The sequence below is a fragment of the Ambystoma mexicanum genome, chromosome 11 (assembly GCF_040938575.1).
Source record: "Ambystoma mexicanum isolate Mex_15411 chromosome 11, UKY_AmexF1_1, whole genome shotgun sequence".
Lineage (NCBI taxonomy): Eukaryota > Metazoa > Chordata > Amphibia > Caudata > Ambystomatidae > Ambystoma > Ambystoma mexicanum.
The window spans coordinates 56,040,878-56,058,624 of NC_090934.1; the positions used below are offsets into that span (position 1 = coordinate 56,040,878).

At 48.1% G+C, this 17,747-nt stretch overlaps 1 protein-coding gene across 8 annotated transcripts in view; it reads left to right on the top strand.

The window, feature by feature from the left end:
- COL16A1 (collagen type XVI alpha 1 chain) overlaps positions 1-17,747 on the top strand; it is a 706,769-nt gene that overhangs the window by 580,584 nt on the left and 108,438 nt on the right. For all 8 annotated transcript variants that reach the window (XM_069622515.1, XM_069622517.1, XM_069622520.1 and 5 more), the window contains 2 exons: positions 5,202-5,237; positions 8,160-8,222. In XM_069622515.1, coding sequence (XP_069478616.1) covers positions 5,202-5,237; positions 8,160-8,222 — 99 coding nt within the window. The remainder of the gene's footprint in view (positions 1-5,201; positions 5,238-8,159; positions 8,223-17,747) is intronic.

Here is a 17,747-nt window from a genome sequence, read left to right on the forward strand (position 1 = left end):
GAGGACTTTCTGGAGCAGACTGATTGCTCTATCCCCCACCTCTGCCACACTTACAGTTTTGTTGGTGTCTGTTGGCTGCTGGCTTCCTTTGCTTTCCCTGCAGACACCGGCAGACACATCTTGGAGCCGCCAGTGCAGAAGCCGCCCTTTGCCGTGGGGCCCTTAGCCGCAGAGCTGCCTTGGTTGGTTCAGTTAAGACCAGACAGTCAGCCAATCACAGGGGAGGGAGGTCCAGCAGGCGGGCAGAGGGAGGGGAAGGGGAAGCGTGGAGAATGGGAAAGGGATCCATACAAGGGTTTCTGGGGCTGCATGGCCACGAGGTGGCAAGAGTGGAATGGAGGGTCCCTGCAGCTCACCTGAGGTCGCCTTGCTGGTAATGGTGTTCTCTCACGGTGAAGCTGCAGGCCAAGACACAGTGCAAGGCCTGATTGGCCAATCACAGGGGAGGGAGGTCCGGGAGGCGGGCAGATGGATTGGAAGGGGAAGCCGTGGAGAACGGGAAAGGGATCGATACGAAGGGTTCTGGGGTTGCATGGCCAGGAGGTGGCAAGAGTGGAATGGAGGGTCCCTGCAGCTCACCTAGGGTCGCCTTGCTGGTAATGGCGTTCTCCAACGGTGAAGCTGCAGGCCCAGACACAGTGCAAAGCCCGATTGACCAATCACAGGGGAGGGAGGTCCGGGAGGCGGGCAGATGGAGGGGAAGCCGTGGAGAACGGGAACGGGAAAGGGATCCATACGAGGGGGTCTGGGGCTGCATGGCCACGAGGTGGCAAGAGTGGAATGGAGAGTCCCTGCAGCTCACTTGGGATTGCCTTGCTGGTAATGGCCTATGGCAGGAGATAGTCTGGTACTATAACACAGAGGTTCTCGGTTTCTATGGCAGGGAGGTAGTTGGGGTCTATGGCAGGGAAGTAGTCGGGTTCTGTGGCGGTGATGGTAGTTGGGTTCTATGGCGGGGAGGTCGTCAGCTTCTGTGGTGGGGAGGTAGTCGGGTTCTATGGCAGGAAGGTAGTTTGGTTCTATGGCAGGAAGGTAGTTGGGTTTTATGGCGGGAGGTAGTTGGGTTCTATGGCAGGGAGGTAGTCGAATTCTATGGCAGGGAGGTAGTTGGGTTCTATGTCATGGAGGTAGTCAGGTTCTGTGGCGGGGAGGAAGTTGGGTTTTGTGCCAGGAATGTAGTTGGGTTGTATGGCAGGCAGGTAGTGGGTTCTATGGCAGGGGAGTAGTTGGGTTCTATGGCAGGGAGGTAGTTGGGTTTTATGGCAGGGAGGTAGTTGGGTTCTATGTTGGGGAGGTAGTTGGGTTCTATGGTGGGGAGGTAGTCAGGGTCTATGGCAGGAGGTATTTGGTTTCTATGGCAGGGAGGTAGTTAGGTTCTCTGGCAGGGAGGTAGCTGGGTTCTGTGCCCGGGAGGTATTCAGGTTCTATATTAGGAAGGTAGTTGGGTTCTATGGTGGGGAGGCATTTGGGTTCTATGGCAGGGAGGTAGTTGGGTTCTATTGCAGGGAGGTAGTTGGGTTCTATGGGGAGGAGGTAGTCGGGTTCTGTGCCTGGGAGGTAGTCGGGCTCTATGGCAAGAAGGTAGTTGGGTTGTATGGCAGGAAGGCAGCCAGGTTCTATGGCAGGGTGGTAATCAGGTTCTATGGTGGGGAAGTAGTTGGGTTTTGTGGCTGGGAGGTAGTTGGGTCCTATGGCAGGAAGATAGTTGGGTTCTATGTTGGGGAGGTAGTCAGGTTCTATGGCATAAAGGTATTTGGGTTCTATGGTACGGACGCAGTTGGGTTCTATGTTGGGGAGGTAGTTGAGTTCTATGGTGGGGAGGTAGTTGGGTTCCATGACAGGGTTGTAGTCAGGTTCTATGGCGGGGAGATAATTGGTTTCTATGGCAGGGAGGTAGTTGAGTTCTGTGGTGGGGAGGTAGTCAGGTTCTATGGCACAAAGGTAGTTGGGTTCTATGGTGGGGAGGTAGTTGGGTTCTATGACAGATAGGTAGTTGGGTTCTATGGTTGGGAGGTAGTCAGGTTCTATGACAGGGAGGTAGTCAGGTTCTATGGCATGAGGTAGTTGTGTTCTATGGTGGGGAGGCAGTTGGGTTCTGTGGCAGGAAGGCAGTTGGGTTCTATGGCAGGGAGGTAGCTGGGTTCTATGGCAGGGAGGTAGTCTGGTTCTATGGCAGGGAGGTAATCGGGTTCTATGGTGGGGAGGCAGTTGGGTTCTATGGCAGGGAGGTAGTCGGGTTCTATGGTGCAGAGGTAGTCAGGTTCTATGGCAGGAAGGCAGTTGGGTTCTATGTCAGGGAGGTAGTCGGGTTCTATGGCAGGGAGGTAGTCTGGTTCTATGGCAGGGAGGTAGTTGGGTTTTTTGGTGGGGAGGTAGTTGGGTTCTATGGTAGGGAGGTAGTTGGGTTCTATGGCAGGGGTAGTTGGGTTCTATGGCAGGAGGCATTTGGGTTATATGGCAGCGGGTAGTTGGCGTCTATAGCAGGGAGGTAGTTGGAGTCTCTGGTGGGAAGGTAGTTGGGTTCTATGGCTGGGAGGTAGTTGGTTTCTATGGCAGGGGTAGTTGGGTTCTATGGCGGGGAGGTAGTTGGGTTCTATGGCAGGAGGTAGTTGGCTTCTATAGCGGGTAGGTAGTTGGGTTCTGTGGTGAGAAGGTAGTTGGGTTCTATGGCAGGGAGGTAGTTGGGTTCTATGGTAGAGGTAGTTGGGTTCTATGGCAGGGAGGTAGTTGGGTTCTGTGGCAGGAAGGTAGTTGGGTTTTATGGCGGGGTAGTTGGGTTCTATGGTGTGGAGATAGTTGGGTTCTGTGGCGGGAAGGTAGATGGGTTCTATGGTAGGAAGGTAGTTGGGTTTGATGGCAGGGTAGTTGGGTTCTATGGCATGGAGATAGTTGGCTTCTATGGCGGAGAGGTCGTTGGGTTCTATGGAGTGGAGATAGTTGTGTTCTATGGCGTGTAGGTAGTTGGGTTCTATGGCAGGGAGGTAGTTGGGTTCTATGGTAGAGGTAGTTGGGTTCTATGGCAGGGAGGTAGTTGGGTTCTGTGGCAGGAAGGTAGTTGGGTTTTATGGCGGGGTAGTTGGGTTCTATGGTGTGGAGATAGTTGGGTTCTGTGGCGGGAAGGTAGATGGGTTCTATGGTAGGAAGGTAGTTGGGTTTGATGGCAGGGTAGTTGGGTTCTATGGCATGGAGATAGTTGGCTTCTATGGCGGAGAGGTCGTTGGGTTCTATGGAGTGGAGATAGTTGTGTTCTATGGCGTGTAGGTAGTTGGGTTCTATGGCAGGGAGGTAGTTGGGTACTATGGCAGGAGGTAGTCAGGTTCTATGGTGGTGATGGTTGTTGGGTTCTATGGCAGGAAGTTTGTTGGGTTCTAGGGTGGGAGGTGGTTGAGTTCTATGGTGGTCAGGTCGTCAGGTTCTATGGCAGGGAGGTAGTCAGGTTCTATGGCACGAAGGTAGTCAGGTCTTGTGGTGGGTAGGTAGTTGGCTTCTATAGCAGGGAAGTAGTTGGGTTCTGTGGTGGGAAGGTAGTTGGGTTCTATGGCAGGGAGGTAGTTGGGTACTATGGCAGGAGGTAGTTGGGTTCTATGACAGGGGTAGTTGGGTTCAATGGCGGGGAGGTATTGGGTTCTGTGGCGGGAAGGTAGTGGGTTTTATGGCGGGGTAGTTGGATTCTATGGTGTGGAGATATTTGAGTTCTTTGGCACGGAGGTCATTGGGTTCTGTGGCAGGGAGGTAGTTGGGTACTATGGCAGGAGGTAATCGGCTGATGTGGTAGTTGTATAGCTTTGTATAGCGTCACATGATCATTTCTACAGCCTTTCATGGTCATGGACTGTGTGCAGGGGTGGGTGAAGCCCTGACCACGGGCTGCCACCTGGCCGCCGTGCTAGACTTTGACACTGAGTTAAGGTGTCCGAGTCCACCTGACCGATGATCAGACACTCGTGAGGATTGAGCCAAAGTAAAGCCTGGATTCCCTCAGGAAATCGCTGCTGGGTGGGCCAACGCCATTTTATGCCGCGCCAGGGGCGTTGCTGGGGGCGGCTAAGGGGGCTATAGCCCCTGATCTTTTGGTTGTAGCCCCGGATAGAATCTCAGGAGCTACAGCCAAAAGACTAGCTGGCCCCGAGTCCCAACAGTATCCTGACATCAGCATAGCCCAGGGTCTTTTCCAGACCTAGCAACTCCCCTGTGCCGAGCCTATAGTCGCCAAGGAGCCCATCGAGGCAGGGTGCGAGTGGGGTTTTCATCCGGCTTTAGTTCTCTCTTGCAATGGATGTCGACTGGGCATTTTGGGGGGCATCGGTGTGGGATCCAGGAGGGCAAGATCCACCATTCCCCAAAATGGTGGTCTACAATACTTGTGTAGCTGGAGTTGGGCTGCTTGTTAACTAGTCTTTTGCCATGCGGTTCGCAGGAGAGAGTTGAGCGCATTGGGACTTTACAGTATATATGACAAGTTATTAAGATCCAGAGTGCAGTTGGCTTTCTTGCTAATGTGCAGTCGTGTAGCCACACTGCCGTAGTGTGCGCATATTGGTGTGGTGTAGTTGGGCATTGCAATGGGGCGTTTTTGACAGCCTGCAGTTGGCAATGGTGGCAGGATTCATCTGAACATTTCTGTACAGTGTAGTTGGCTTTCATGGTGGAGTGGAGTTGTGTAGGTGGGTGTAGGCAGCGTTTGCTGGGTGTAATATGACTTAGTTGTAAATGTTGGCAGGGCACAGTTGTTTTTTCTGACAGGGTGCAGTTCCGCATTCTGCATAGTGTAGTGTAGTCTTCGCAATGTGCATTGGTTATGTGGATATAATGGTTGCATTTTGATGTGGGTGGCTGTTCCGGTATGGTCCTGTTTGTGCAACAGGCGTGTGTTGGAAATGCGGACAGTGTGTCTCTGGAAATGTATGCAGGGATGTGTTTGGCATGTTTGAAGTGTAGTTTGCCTTCAGAGTGAGGTGTAATTGTGGAGCAGAGTCTGGTTGGAATTTGGCATAGACTTTGTTATGATGTAGTGTAGTGGAGTTTTTTAGTAGCATGTAGTTATGTAATTTGCACGGGACCTTCAGTGTTTTTGTTGTATTTTCAGAGGGGACGTCTCTCGGCTTGTTCTGTCCCTAACAGTACCTCATATCTTTGCACCACTTTTCTAATACCGCACTGTGTTCCCGAAGGTGTACTAACCAATGGACTTATGATTCCAGGGATTCCAAGGAGAGCCAGGATTCCCAGGAACACCTGTAAGTATTCCTACACCTCGGGTCCTTTTCTTTAATGCAGAAGAGGTTGTGTGTATTTGGTCTGGTTGGACAGCACAGTGCCCTCAACAGTTATGTACCACTTTGGTGCACCCGGCGGCCACCACAGAACAAACACTAGAAGCACAAGTGTGGAGCACATTGTGGATAAGGGCTAAAGACAGGGCAGCTCTGGCGAAGACTGGTCTTCCCCTCTCCAGCAAAACAAAAGAGGTGATGGCGGGAAGGTTTAGAAATAATCATAACCTCTGGCATTGCTCTGGGCATCCCTCCCGATCGATCATCGTTCTTCACCTGCCAAGCCACTACAAAAGGGGAAAGACCATATGCAAATCATGCTTGGTCCCATGCCAATAGGGGCAGTGCAGCCCGAATTGCTTGATCACATCCCTTCTGAACGAGACCACAAACATCCCCAGACAAGTTTCGCCTCGTTGGGCCTAATCAGAGAGGAATAGCTTGGGTCTCTAGGCCCAGCAGGCTAAGGACCCATGTCTGAGCATGCGCGTCCTACTCAGGGTGACTTATGGAAAACAAAAGAGGTGATGGCAGGAAGGTTTAGAATTAATCTTAACCTCTGGCATTGCTCTGGGCAACCCTCATCGGTCTTCACCTGACAGGTCATTACAAAAAGGAAAGGACCATATGCAAATCAGGCTTGGTCCCACTTCCAAAGGGCCAGTCCAGCCTGAACTGCTAGGTCGCATCTCTTCTGCGCGAGAACACAAGCATCCCCAGGCATGTTTCGGCCATGTTGGGCCTCATCAGTGAGGAGTAGCTTGGGTATGTAGACTCCTCCACACTAGAAAACCTATTTGTGTTCTCGTGTGGTGAGGGTGGTGAAGGTTGATAGCATGAGAGGTCCCACAATGCACTCTGCTTTTCATATGCGCTCCACCATGCTGCTTCCTGCTTCCACTGACTTCATTGTGCGACATCTCCTCTTTCCCATCCGGCTAGAGCTTCCCACGCCTTCTCGGAGTCAGAATTGAGTTCAGAAGTCATTATGCATCCTAACACATCAGCACAATTAAGCACCAGGTTAGTGCTGACGCTCACCACAGCCCACCACCTCTTGGACACCGTGGATGCCAGTACCTTTTTCCCCTGAGTGCTTTCCACTGGTTTATTTGTGATTGCATCGAATGCTTTAGCATCTAAAAAAAAGCAACGAAAAAAAAACATTGAATGCATATTTTTATTTTTATTTTAATGAGGGGGCCCAGAAACCCCCATTTTTTACCCCTTAGAACCCATTATAATTAAAATAAAACCTTTACCTTTGAAAAAAATGCATTCAATGCTTTTTTTGGATGCATTTTTTTGCGATGCTTTGGCATTCAATAATACTTTGTATTCGATGCAATGACTGGATACCCTTTCCACTCTGATATGAAGTGGATGCACAAGTGATTCTTACCTTCATAGGCTGGCTCCACCCACACAACCCTTCTGGGTTGCCCTTACCTCCCCATTTCCCCCTACAGTACAGTATTCCCTCCACCCCCTGTTTTGTAAACATTTTTGTTAACACATTTCATTTTCATAAACATGTTCCAAACATGTATTTCGTTAATATGTTTTTGTTAAACTCGCATGAGCCTATTGAAAGAAAAGAAAAACAGAGCAGCCTGTCAGCAGGGAAGGCCTTCCAGACCCATCCTCTTTGCCTGTCTGCAGGGAAGGCCTTCCAGGCACATCCTCTTTTCATCTCTGCAATGAAGGCACCCTGGAACATCCTCTTTGCCTGTCTACAGGGAAGGTCCCTAGGCACTTTCTCTTTGCCTATCTACAGGGAAGGCCCTCCAGGCCCATGCTCTTTGCCTGTCTGCAGGGAAGGTCCCCAGGCACATCCTCTTTGTCTGTCTGCAGAGAAGGCCTCCAGGCCCATCCTCTTTGCCTGTCTGCAGGGAAGGCCCTCCAGGCCCATCCTCTTTTCATCTCTTCAATGAAGGCCCCCAGGCACATCCTCTTTGCCTGTCTGCAGTGAAGGCCCCGGGCCCATCCTCTTTCCATCTCTGCAATGAAGGCCCCCAGACATATCCTCTTTTCCTGTCTACAGGGAAGGCCCTCCAGGCCAATCCTCTTTTCCTGTCTGCAGGGAAGGCCCCCGGGCCCATCCTCTTTTCATCTCTGCAATGAAGGCCCCCAGACATATCCTCTTTGCCTGTCTACAGGGAAGGTCCTCCAGGCCTATCCTCATTGCGTGTCTGCAGGGAAGGTCCCCGGGCCCACCCTCTTTGCCTGTCTACAGGGAAGGTCCCCGGGCCCACCCTCTTTGCCTGTCTACAGGGAAGGTCCTCCAGGCCTATCCTCATTGCGTGTCTGCAGGGAAGGTCCCCGTGCCCACCCTCTTTGCCTGTCTACAGGGAAGGTCCCCAGGCCCACCCTCTTTGTCTGTCTGCAGCGAAGCTTTTCCCCAGATCCATCCTCTTTGCCTGTCTGAAGGGAAGGTCCTCCAGGCCCACACTCTTTGCCTGTCTGCAGGGACGGACCTCCAGGCCCACCCTCATTGCCTGTCTGCAGGGTAGCTCCCCCCCCCCAGGTGCCAGTGGGACTGAGATCTGTGTCCACTCAGCCCCTTCACCGTCCCGCTTTCCTCACCACCTGCAGCCCACAACTGAAGACAGCAGCCCTAGTGCATATCTGGAAGGTTTTGTGTTGTGCCACTGGAAGACAGGTGTATTACTTTATTATACCACCCTTGGTAGCTGTCTCGTACCACCCTTGTCAGCTCCATCATGCCACTTAATGTTTTACTAGATCAGTTGGCTACACCTTTGTGGGGATGTAGTGTGTTTTTAATTGTAATTGAATACACAACAAGATGTCATTTTGTAACATATCTTTCCCTTCACAAATAAGTTGTGTTTCTTTTAATGTGTCACTGTTATTCCATTCCAGGGACCACCAGGTTTCCCAGGAAAAGCTGGTGTACCAGGACCCCCAGGCCCTGCGGCCGAGAAGGTGAGTAGTGCAGTGTGGAGCCACTGGGCAGAAGTAGGGGAGCAGGGGGAGCACAGAGTGCAGTGCTGACCCCAGCTGATGAGTTGTGGTATAGGGGCCAATAATACACTGAAAGGCCTGCCTGTGTGTCACGTGGTATTGAGGTGCAAGTCATATATATATATTTTTTTAAACCAACCTGAAGGTTTGCCCCTGATATAGATAGCGGTAAGGTCTCCGCTTACCTGGCCTGTAGAGATCAGTGATGTACCCTCTAACCCCCACAGCAGTGCACAGACTGAGGACTTTGTAATCTACTTCAGACTGGGCACCCCCCGAGGGAAAGGGGAATTGGACAACATAACAAGCTCCCAGTCTTCAGCCCAACCCTTGGACTCTGCTCTCTAGGTTCCTTCCTTGGGTGTCGGCTGATCTGTGAAAACACAAACACACCTCCTCGTGTCTGTTCGGCAATCTTCAGCCCTCCTTCTCTACCCTGCTTTACCTAGTTGCCCCCTCTTTTAGCTCAAAGTCTGATTTGGTTCCACCAGTGTTTCTTCTCTGTAAGCTCTGAAGGCTGACTTGAGAGAACCAAGTACTATTGCTGCCCTCAGTACAGCACAGTAGCACTAGGATGGTTCATAAAGAAGAGTCTTTCTTTACAAGAGTCTATTCCCCAAGACACGTCTGCTGCTCCTTGCAATCTTCTTTCAGTCGTGTCTTTTCCTCTATTTTTCTTCCGCTGCTTAAAACTATATGCATTGAGTCATTACCTCACGTTTGGCATCTGCTGCCTTTCTTCGCCTTCTGAGTCAGCGGCCTTTATCATTTGCTTTTCATTTCATTTGTCATTTTATTTTTAATATACATTTAGCCGAACCAGCTTTGTATATACAATAAACAGCATATCCAAATCCTTATGAACAGCAAGCAATAAATAAACATACATACAATAAAATCTACCACAGTGACTGTTGAAATTCACAGAAATGCAATTGATCAGAGATAAAATAGACTTAGTGACAATGCGTCTAGTATTTCTAAACATTTAAGGTAACATTTTACCATGTTATATATACAATTAATGTTGTTACCCTCTAGGAACATGTCCTACATAAGTTCTATATCGCCACAGTTGATCTTGTTGTCGTAGGACTTTAGATATCTGTTGCGTTGTTCATTTAAGCTCACACAGCAAATGAGGTTGTCTTTTCAGATTCAATTCCTTGACATCCACATAGGCGACACATTCGCGCTTCTCTGTTAAGACCAATTTGGAGCCCTTGATTTCATGCAGGGGGTAATACTGAACTTCAGCAGCAGGTATTGCCACAACGCAAAACTATCAGGATATGATATGATATGATATGATAAGGCATTTGTAACGCGCCTATACACAAGTGTTTCAAGGCGCGACGAGGCAGGGGGGGGAACAAGGGGAGACAGACAACGATCTTACTAGGCCAGGTGTCATTCAGATCGCGCAAGTGCAAGGGTAGAGGGTAAGGGAAAAGTGCATGGGGGAAAGGGAGAGGGGAAAGTGCAGTACAGGGTTAAAAGCATACAGCATACAGGATAAATAACAAGGGCCAGCTGGTGGCAAGTGCGAGGTAAGTGCAGACAAGTGCTGGGAAGGGGGGCTGTATGGATACAGACACAGTCCCGTAGTGCAGGGGTTGCCGTGGAGGCAGTGCAGGGGAGAGTGGCTGGGCCGAGAACGGTGAATGGCCCAGTTGCAGATTCAGTGCAGTTTCAGTAGTATTAGCAGGGGAGAGGGGGAGAGAAAGCGGAGGCAAAGAGGAAGGTTTTGAGGTGCTTCCGGAACCGGAGGTGGTTCTCCTCAAGTTTCAGGGAGGTAGGAAGGTTGTTCCAGAGGGAGGCCCCTGCAGTGGAAAGAGATCTGCCCCCAACTCGTTGTTTGGAGAAGCGGCTGACCCTGAGGGAGTTGGAGGCGGATGAGCGAAGAGCTCGAGAAGGAAGATATTTAGGAAGAGAGAGTTGAAGGTATTTTGGCCCAAGGCCCCAGACGGCCTTGTGGACAATGCAGAGGGTTTTAAACTTGATCCTCGCAGTCACTGGGAGCCAGTGTAGTGATTTCAGTCCTGGAGAGATACGGTCCCTGGGCTTGAGGCCAAGGACAAGTCTTGCAGTCCTGTTCTGGATGAGTTGCAAAGGGCGGTGAGTAGAGGCGGGCAGATTAAGATAGAGGCTGTTGCAGTAGTCCAGCTTAGAGAGAACCAGGGCTCTAGAGACAGTGAGCTTCTGGGGGAAGGAGAGGAAAGGAAGGATACCTCTGAGGAGGTGTAGCTGGTAGTGTGACTTCTTAGATACGTCGGATATGTGAGGAGAGAAGGAGAGTGTGGAGTCGAAGATGACCCCAAGGTTTTTTGCCTTGCAGGTAGGAGTAGGAAGAGGGCCCAGAGAGGCCGGCCAGAGAGCAGCAGGGAAGGAGGGAGTGGGAGTGCCGATGAGTAGAATCTCAGTCTTACTGGCATTAAGGCAGAGGTCGTTGGCGGCACACCATTCCTGGATAGCAGAAAGACAGTCAGAGATGAGGGAAGGAGAAGAGGAGGCCGAGGGTAGCCTGAAAATGAGTTGGGTGTCATCCGCATAGCACTGAAAGTAGGGGCAGAGAGCGGCGATGTGGTGGGCGAGAAGTGCCAGATACTGGTTGAACAGCCAGGGAGAGAGGTTAGATCCCTGGGGGACACCACAGGTAGAGAAGAAGATGTCAGAGAGGAAAGACCCCAGTTGGACCTGGGAGGGTCGATTTGAGAGGAAAGAGGTCAGCCACGTCAGAGCCTGACCACTGATACCGAGGTTATCACGGAGACGGTTGAGCAGGATGGTATGGTTGACAGTATCAAAGGCAGAAGAGAGATCAAGCAAAATGAGAACACATGGAATGTTAGAGTCAAGGTTCGAGAGCAGGTCCTCACGGATGTTCAGGAGAGCAGTTTCCGTGCTTCTGGCAGCTCTGAAGCCAGACTGATGGTCATGAAGACTACCAACACATTCAGCATGGAGAGCTATTGTATAGCTAGGGACCTGCTCGCGGGCCAGCAGGTACTGGATAAAGGGGCCACTATTAACTTTGGTTGCTAGCTGTATGAGGTCAGCCTCATGCCCATATATACAGAGCCTATGTTACAACCATGATTTAAGGGCAAAGAGACTATTTCTGGTGGCCTAGTGGTCTTGGCCTAGTAACCAGGTTGTACTTTCTAGTTTTAGATTACTCAAAGTTCCAAGATGATCTGAATTATCTAGCTTCGTGTAAGCTTTGAAGACATCAACCATAGTGGTAGCATTATCAAGTCGTTTTATGTTCTCATAGCACATAACCATCCTGTAGCTGTAATCAACGACTATACCTTTCTGTTCAAATTCTAGTCTGAGATATTCAATAGACAGTTTGCGTTTTTGATTCCAGGTTGTTTAAGCGTGTCAAGAAGTTCACACCCCATGCTTCAACACCATATAACATACAGGGTACGGTTTATGTCCTGTACAACAATAATATCGTGTAGATTGACCTGGCCATCTGCCTTCCAATAAATGCACTTATCGAATAGGTGAATCTCAGGCAGTTTAATACATTTGTATCTCAATGGTGCTTCGATGTAAAATAGATACATGATAAGGTCATACGTTGTTTCCACCTATCAATAGAATTCCTTTGTGTTCCTGTCCTGGTGACCTGTATTCAAATATGTCTAAAATTAGGGGGAGTTCCAAAATAATACATAATTCCTGATAATGGTCCATAATATAATATTCCTCTTACCTTTAAAATGTCTTGGCAGAGCATCCACGGTGCACCAGGCTCGCAGTCATGCGCTTGCCTGTGTGTCCCTGCTCATTTTAATACCCATATGGCACCGACAGTCAGAACGCAATGACGTCATCAGCGTGATGACGTCATTACGTGCTGGCAGCCATTTTGGGTTGGTACTGCATTTGTTACTGTTCCACTAAATGAATTCTTTCTTGTATATTTAATGAATCATGTAGATAACATCTACTGGTGACCTCATATAATTAAATTATTGACATATGTATAACTTTGTGAACACCATCACATTTTTAACAAACATCGGTTCATGCGTCTATAATGTATGGTGGTCCTGTTAGTGAAATATATATAGTACAGTTACACAGTTGTTGAACCATCAAGGTAGTTCTACTGTTGGTGTATCTCACATTCATTGTTTCTGAATACAACTGGCAATAGGGTTTGCATTCTCTTTTTGTAACTTAACCATGGTAAGGAATAGTCATTAGACATATTAGGATGACACATAGCATGTACATTTTTAAAGTCCTTTTTCTTTTCCTTTAGCTAGTTCCTTAGGTAGCGACGAGCAGTCTGTTTATTGCAATGTCCTGATACATTTGTCTATTGTATAGATGTTATAATCGACTGGGTATTCATTGAGTGTGGGTTTAAAGCTGTTCATTTATAGAAAACATACAAAGGTTGGAATCTTCATTCATCCCTCCTGGATATAGGGAATTACATTTTTCTATCCAGTATGTGTCTTTTTGATCCAGAAGTTTGGTAATGTTGCGACCATTGTCTCTCTTTTCAATGGTCTCTAGAATTAGAAATTTCATTTGTGAAATTTGATGTTTGACTTCTATGAAGTGGCGTATAACTGGAGATTTAAAATTTCCGGTCGGATATTAGAATGGTGTTCATTCCACCGAACCTTCACTCTCCCGGTGGACTGTCCCATGTAATATTTCCCACAAGGGCATTTAATGCTGTAGATGATGTTCGAAGTGTCGCATGTTGCATATTTTTCAAGAAATATTTTTTTTGCCTGTGTTTCGGTGGAATATCACATCTCCCTTTTGGACCATACTACAGTTGGTGCATTTCAGAAATGGGTAGGTTCAACACTTTCTTGGTTTATTAGGAAGTTTATTTCTGTCGCATCTTACCAGCATGTCGTTCACGTTTCTGCTATGTGTATATGCAAATACTGGTGGTGTAGTGTCCAATCTTCCCAAAGTCCTGTCTTCAGATAGAAAAAAATGGCAATGCTTGTTGACAGTTTTTTTTTTTTTTTTATTTGGTTATTTTGTGTTGAATATGTGGTTACATATATGAGAGATGGTTGTGTTTCCCTTTTCTCTTTCTGTGATATTGTCGTTCTACTGATGTTGTCCATCTTGAGTAGAGAACTATTTATTTATGCATCCTGATATCCTCTCTGCTTAAATCTATTTGCCATATCTTTGAGTAATCTGGTACATTCAGTTTCGTCTTGTACAATTTTCTTTACTAGACTCTTGATAGTGTTGGGTGGATGGAAACTAAGTCTGTGGAGTAGGTTGTTAAGATCACTGGGTTTTCGATACAGAGTGGTGGTCAGTTTGTTGTCTATGTATTTGACAGTAACATCCAAATGTCTACTTTTTCTCGGCTCTTGGTTGTGGTAAATTGGAATCGGTCATGTATGTTATTAAGGTAGTCTTCAAATAATTTAAATTCTTCCTCGGTACCTTTCCATATGCCAAAGATATTGTCGGTATATCCTCCCCAATAGCCAATGTAATTCCGCCAAATAGAATCTTTTGTAATATGAACTGTTTCAAATATGTACATAAATACGTTTGTGTAGCTAGAGAAATTAACATGAATTGCCATTTAGATCCCTGCTGGATCTACCAATGTTCTTTTCACATAGAAGAACCAAATAACTTAAAGCATCCTGCAATTTCTGTGGTTAGCAGATCATTTGACTTAGCTCTTATTTTCATGCTAAAAGAGGGTCCCTTACAGGCTTCTGAAGCCCTTCCTTGGGAGCTGCGGTTACTGCAACTGTCCTTGTAGACTTGACACGATGAAAGGCAGTTTACAACCCCTGTGAAGGTTTCAAAAAGTCACAAGTTGAAGTTGCCCCTCAGCCAATTACTGAAGAATTCTGTCCTCACCATCTAGGAATGGGATAATCCCATTGTCCTGAAGATCTCTAGTTAACGAATGCAATCTGTGGTCTTCACACTAACTTCCAACATCCCATGCACACCACATAATCTCAACACACAGTCCTTCCCTGCCTCACATCCTCCTATTCCTGGGCATGGACCTGACATTCCTAGGCAAGGACCTGATATTCCTGGGCAAGGAGCTGACATTCCTGGACAAGGACCTGATATTCCTGGGCAAGGACCTGACATTCCTGGGCAAGGACCTGACATTCCTGGGCAAGGACCGGACATTACTGGGCAAGGACCTAATATTCCTGGACAAGGACCTAATATTCCTGGGCAAGGACTTGACATTCCAGGGCAAAGACCGGACATTCCAGGGCAAGGACCTGACATTCCTGGGCAAGGCCCTGATATTGCTGGGCAAGGAGCTGGCATTCCTGGGCAAGGACTTGATATTCTTGGGCAAGGACCGGACATTCCTGGGCAAGGACCTAATATTCCTGGACAAGGACCTAATATTCCTAGGCAAGGACCTGACATTCATGGGCAAGGACCTGGCATTCCAGGGCAAGGACCTAATATTCCTAGGCAAGGACCTGACATTCATGGGCAAGGACCTGACATTCCAGGGCAAGGACCTGACATTCCTGGGCAAGGACCTGACATTCCAGGGCAAGGACCTGACATTCCTGGGCAAGGACCTGACATTCCAGGGCAAGGACCTGACATTCCAGGGCAAGGACCTGACATTCCTGGGCAAGGACCTAATATTCCTAGGCAAGGACCTGACATTCATGGGCAAGGACCTAATATTCCTAGGCAAGGACCTGACATTCATGGACAAGGACCTAATATTCCTAGGCAAGGACCTGACATTCATGGACAAGGACCTAATATTCCTAGGCAAGGACCTGACATTCATGGGCAAGGACCTGATATTCCTAGGCAAGGACCTGACATTCATGGATAAGGACCTGACATTCCTGGGCAAGGACCTAATATTCCTAGGCAAGGACCTGATATTCTTGGGCAAGGACCTAATATTCCTAGGCAAGGACCTGACATTCCTGAGCAAGGACCTGACATTCCAGGGCAAGGACCTGACATTCCTGGGCAAGGACCTAATATTCCCAGGCAAGGACCTGACATTCCTGGGCAAGGACCTAATATTCCTAGGCAAGGACCTGACATTCATGGGCAAGGACCTAATATTCCTAGGCAAGGACCTGACATTCATGGGCAAGGACCTAATATTCCTAGGCAAGGACCTGACATTCATGGGCAAGGACCTGATATTCCTAGGCAAGGACCTGACATTCATGGGCAAGGACCTGACATTCCAGGGCAAGGACCTGATATTCCTGGGCAAGGACCTGACATTCATGGGCAAGGACCTGATATTCCTAGGCAAGGACCTGATATTCATGGGCAAGGACCTAATATTCCTAGGCAAGGACCTGACATTCATGGGCAAGGACCTGATATTCCTAGGCAAGGACCTGACATTCCTGGGCAAGGACCTAATATTCCTAGGCAAGGACCTGACATTCATGGCCAAGGACCTAATATTCCTAGGCAAGGACCTGACATTCATGGGCAAGGACCTAATATTCCTAGGCAAGGACCTGATATTCTTGGGCAAGGGCCTAATATTCCTAGGCAAGGACCTGACATTCCTGGGCAAGGACCTGACATTCCAGGGCAAGGACCTGACATTCCTGGGCAAGGACCTAATATTCCTAGGCAAGGACCTGGCATTCCTGGGCAAGGACCTAATATTCCTAGGCAAGGACCTGACATTCATGGGCAAGGAGCTAATATTCCTAGGCAAGGACCTGACATTCATGGGCAAGGACCTAATATTCCTAGGCAAGGACCTGACATTCATGGGCAAGGACCTGATATTCCTAGGCAAGGACCTGACATTCATGGGCAAGGACCTGACATTCCTGGGCAAGGACCTGACATTCCTGGGCAAGGACCTGACATTCCTGGCCAAGGACCTGATATTCCTGGACAAGGACCTGACATTCCTGGGCAAGGACCTGACAATTGCACAGTAAGAGGCCACCTTGACAGCCAGGCCATGCTTCCATATTCATTGAGCAACTCTCCCACCGAGGCTGCCAATGAACCCTGCTAATACCTACAGAACTGTCTTATCTGCGGTCTTAAAGTCACAACAACAGACTTAACACTTCTGGGGGAAAGGAAAAGTGGATACAAAAATCAAAATGCCAGCTCACGGCATGCTGCTCTGCGCCCAGTATTCTGTAGATTCAGACTCTGGTGAGGATCTACAACAGGTACAGGAAAGGACAAATGGCATTAGTGCTACTGCCCTTTTCTTATCTGATCTAAGTTCTAGAATCTTCTTTCCTATGCCTCTTTTCCCCTTTACCTGGTTGTCTCCTCTTAAGTGTACAGAGGCTTTTATTTGCTCGGTTCTGGGTAACACATCTTTTCTTTCTCTTATTGAAGAACTCTTGACTTGAAGTAACTCTATTCCGAAATAAGGACTTGCAGTAATTCAAATATTTGCACATGCAGAGTGTGTGTGTTTTCCTCTTTTACATTGCATATTTCATCACAGTCTTTTCAGCGCTACCTGCACTGAGATCCAGAAATTATTCACAGTGCTCCCTGTGCTATCTTTACATAAGTCTCCTCAGTTTCACTGAGGTACCGCACACTCGCGGTTCGCTTAGTGTATTTAGCTTTCTTCCTGATAGCTTCACTGTGCCTCCGCGCAGTACCGATGCAAGCCGCGCTTTCTCTCTATCACGCCCTTCACGTGCAATAGGGTTCTTTATTTTAATGTTACCAACTAGTGCTTGCTGCAGCGGCAAGGCCGCGCCTCCCCGCTACTCGACACCGGTACGTTCCGTAGTTCTGTGCTCTCGAGCCACTTACGGTACTCAGAAAATTAATGCGCAAGCAGGCACTGTTTAACCATGAACATCTGGATGTTAACACTGTACATTTATAATCTGAACCGATTTGTTTTTACTCATACACTCTTTCTAGGCGAACTATGTACAAAGGTCCAAATAACTTTCTATTCTAAAAGCATTTACAGTCTCACTTATCTCCTTTCAGATGCATTGGTTTATCTGGTTGGTTCTTGGAATCTTCTGGCTTGGCTTTTTCTTGTTCTCAAAATTGTCAGTCGTGCAGCTCAAGCACACTCTGGTCTCACTAGTCCTGGATGAAAGACAATTTAGAATCTTTCTCAAGTTTCCACACTACCTCGCCATTGCCTTTCTACCAATCAGTATTGAGAAGCATTGCCAGCACCTTGGAAAGGAAAAGGTCCGGAATCTCAGTTAAGTAAAGAAATGTTGCTTGTCCATACTCACTCACATATCTGCTCACTCATATATCTGCTCACTCACATATCTGCTGACTCACATATCTGCTGACTCACATATCTCTTCACTCTTGTGTGAAAAACACCCCCCTCTCGCCTGTCTATTGAAGTACTTTCCCTGTTGGACCATGATAGCTATTCTTCCACATCCATTGAGTAACTCTCCTTAGTGTATAACAACTAGCATAACCAGGTATGCTTCCACATTAATTGAGTAACTCTCCTTAGTCTAT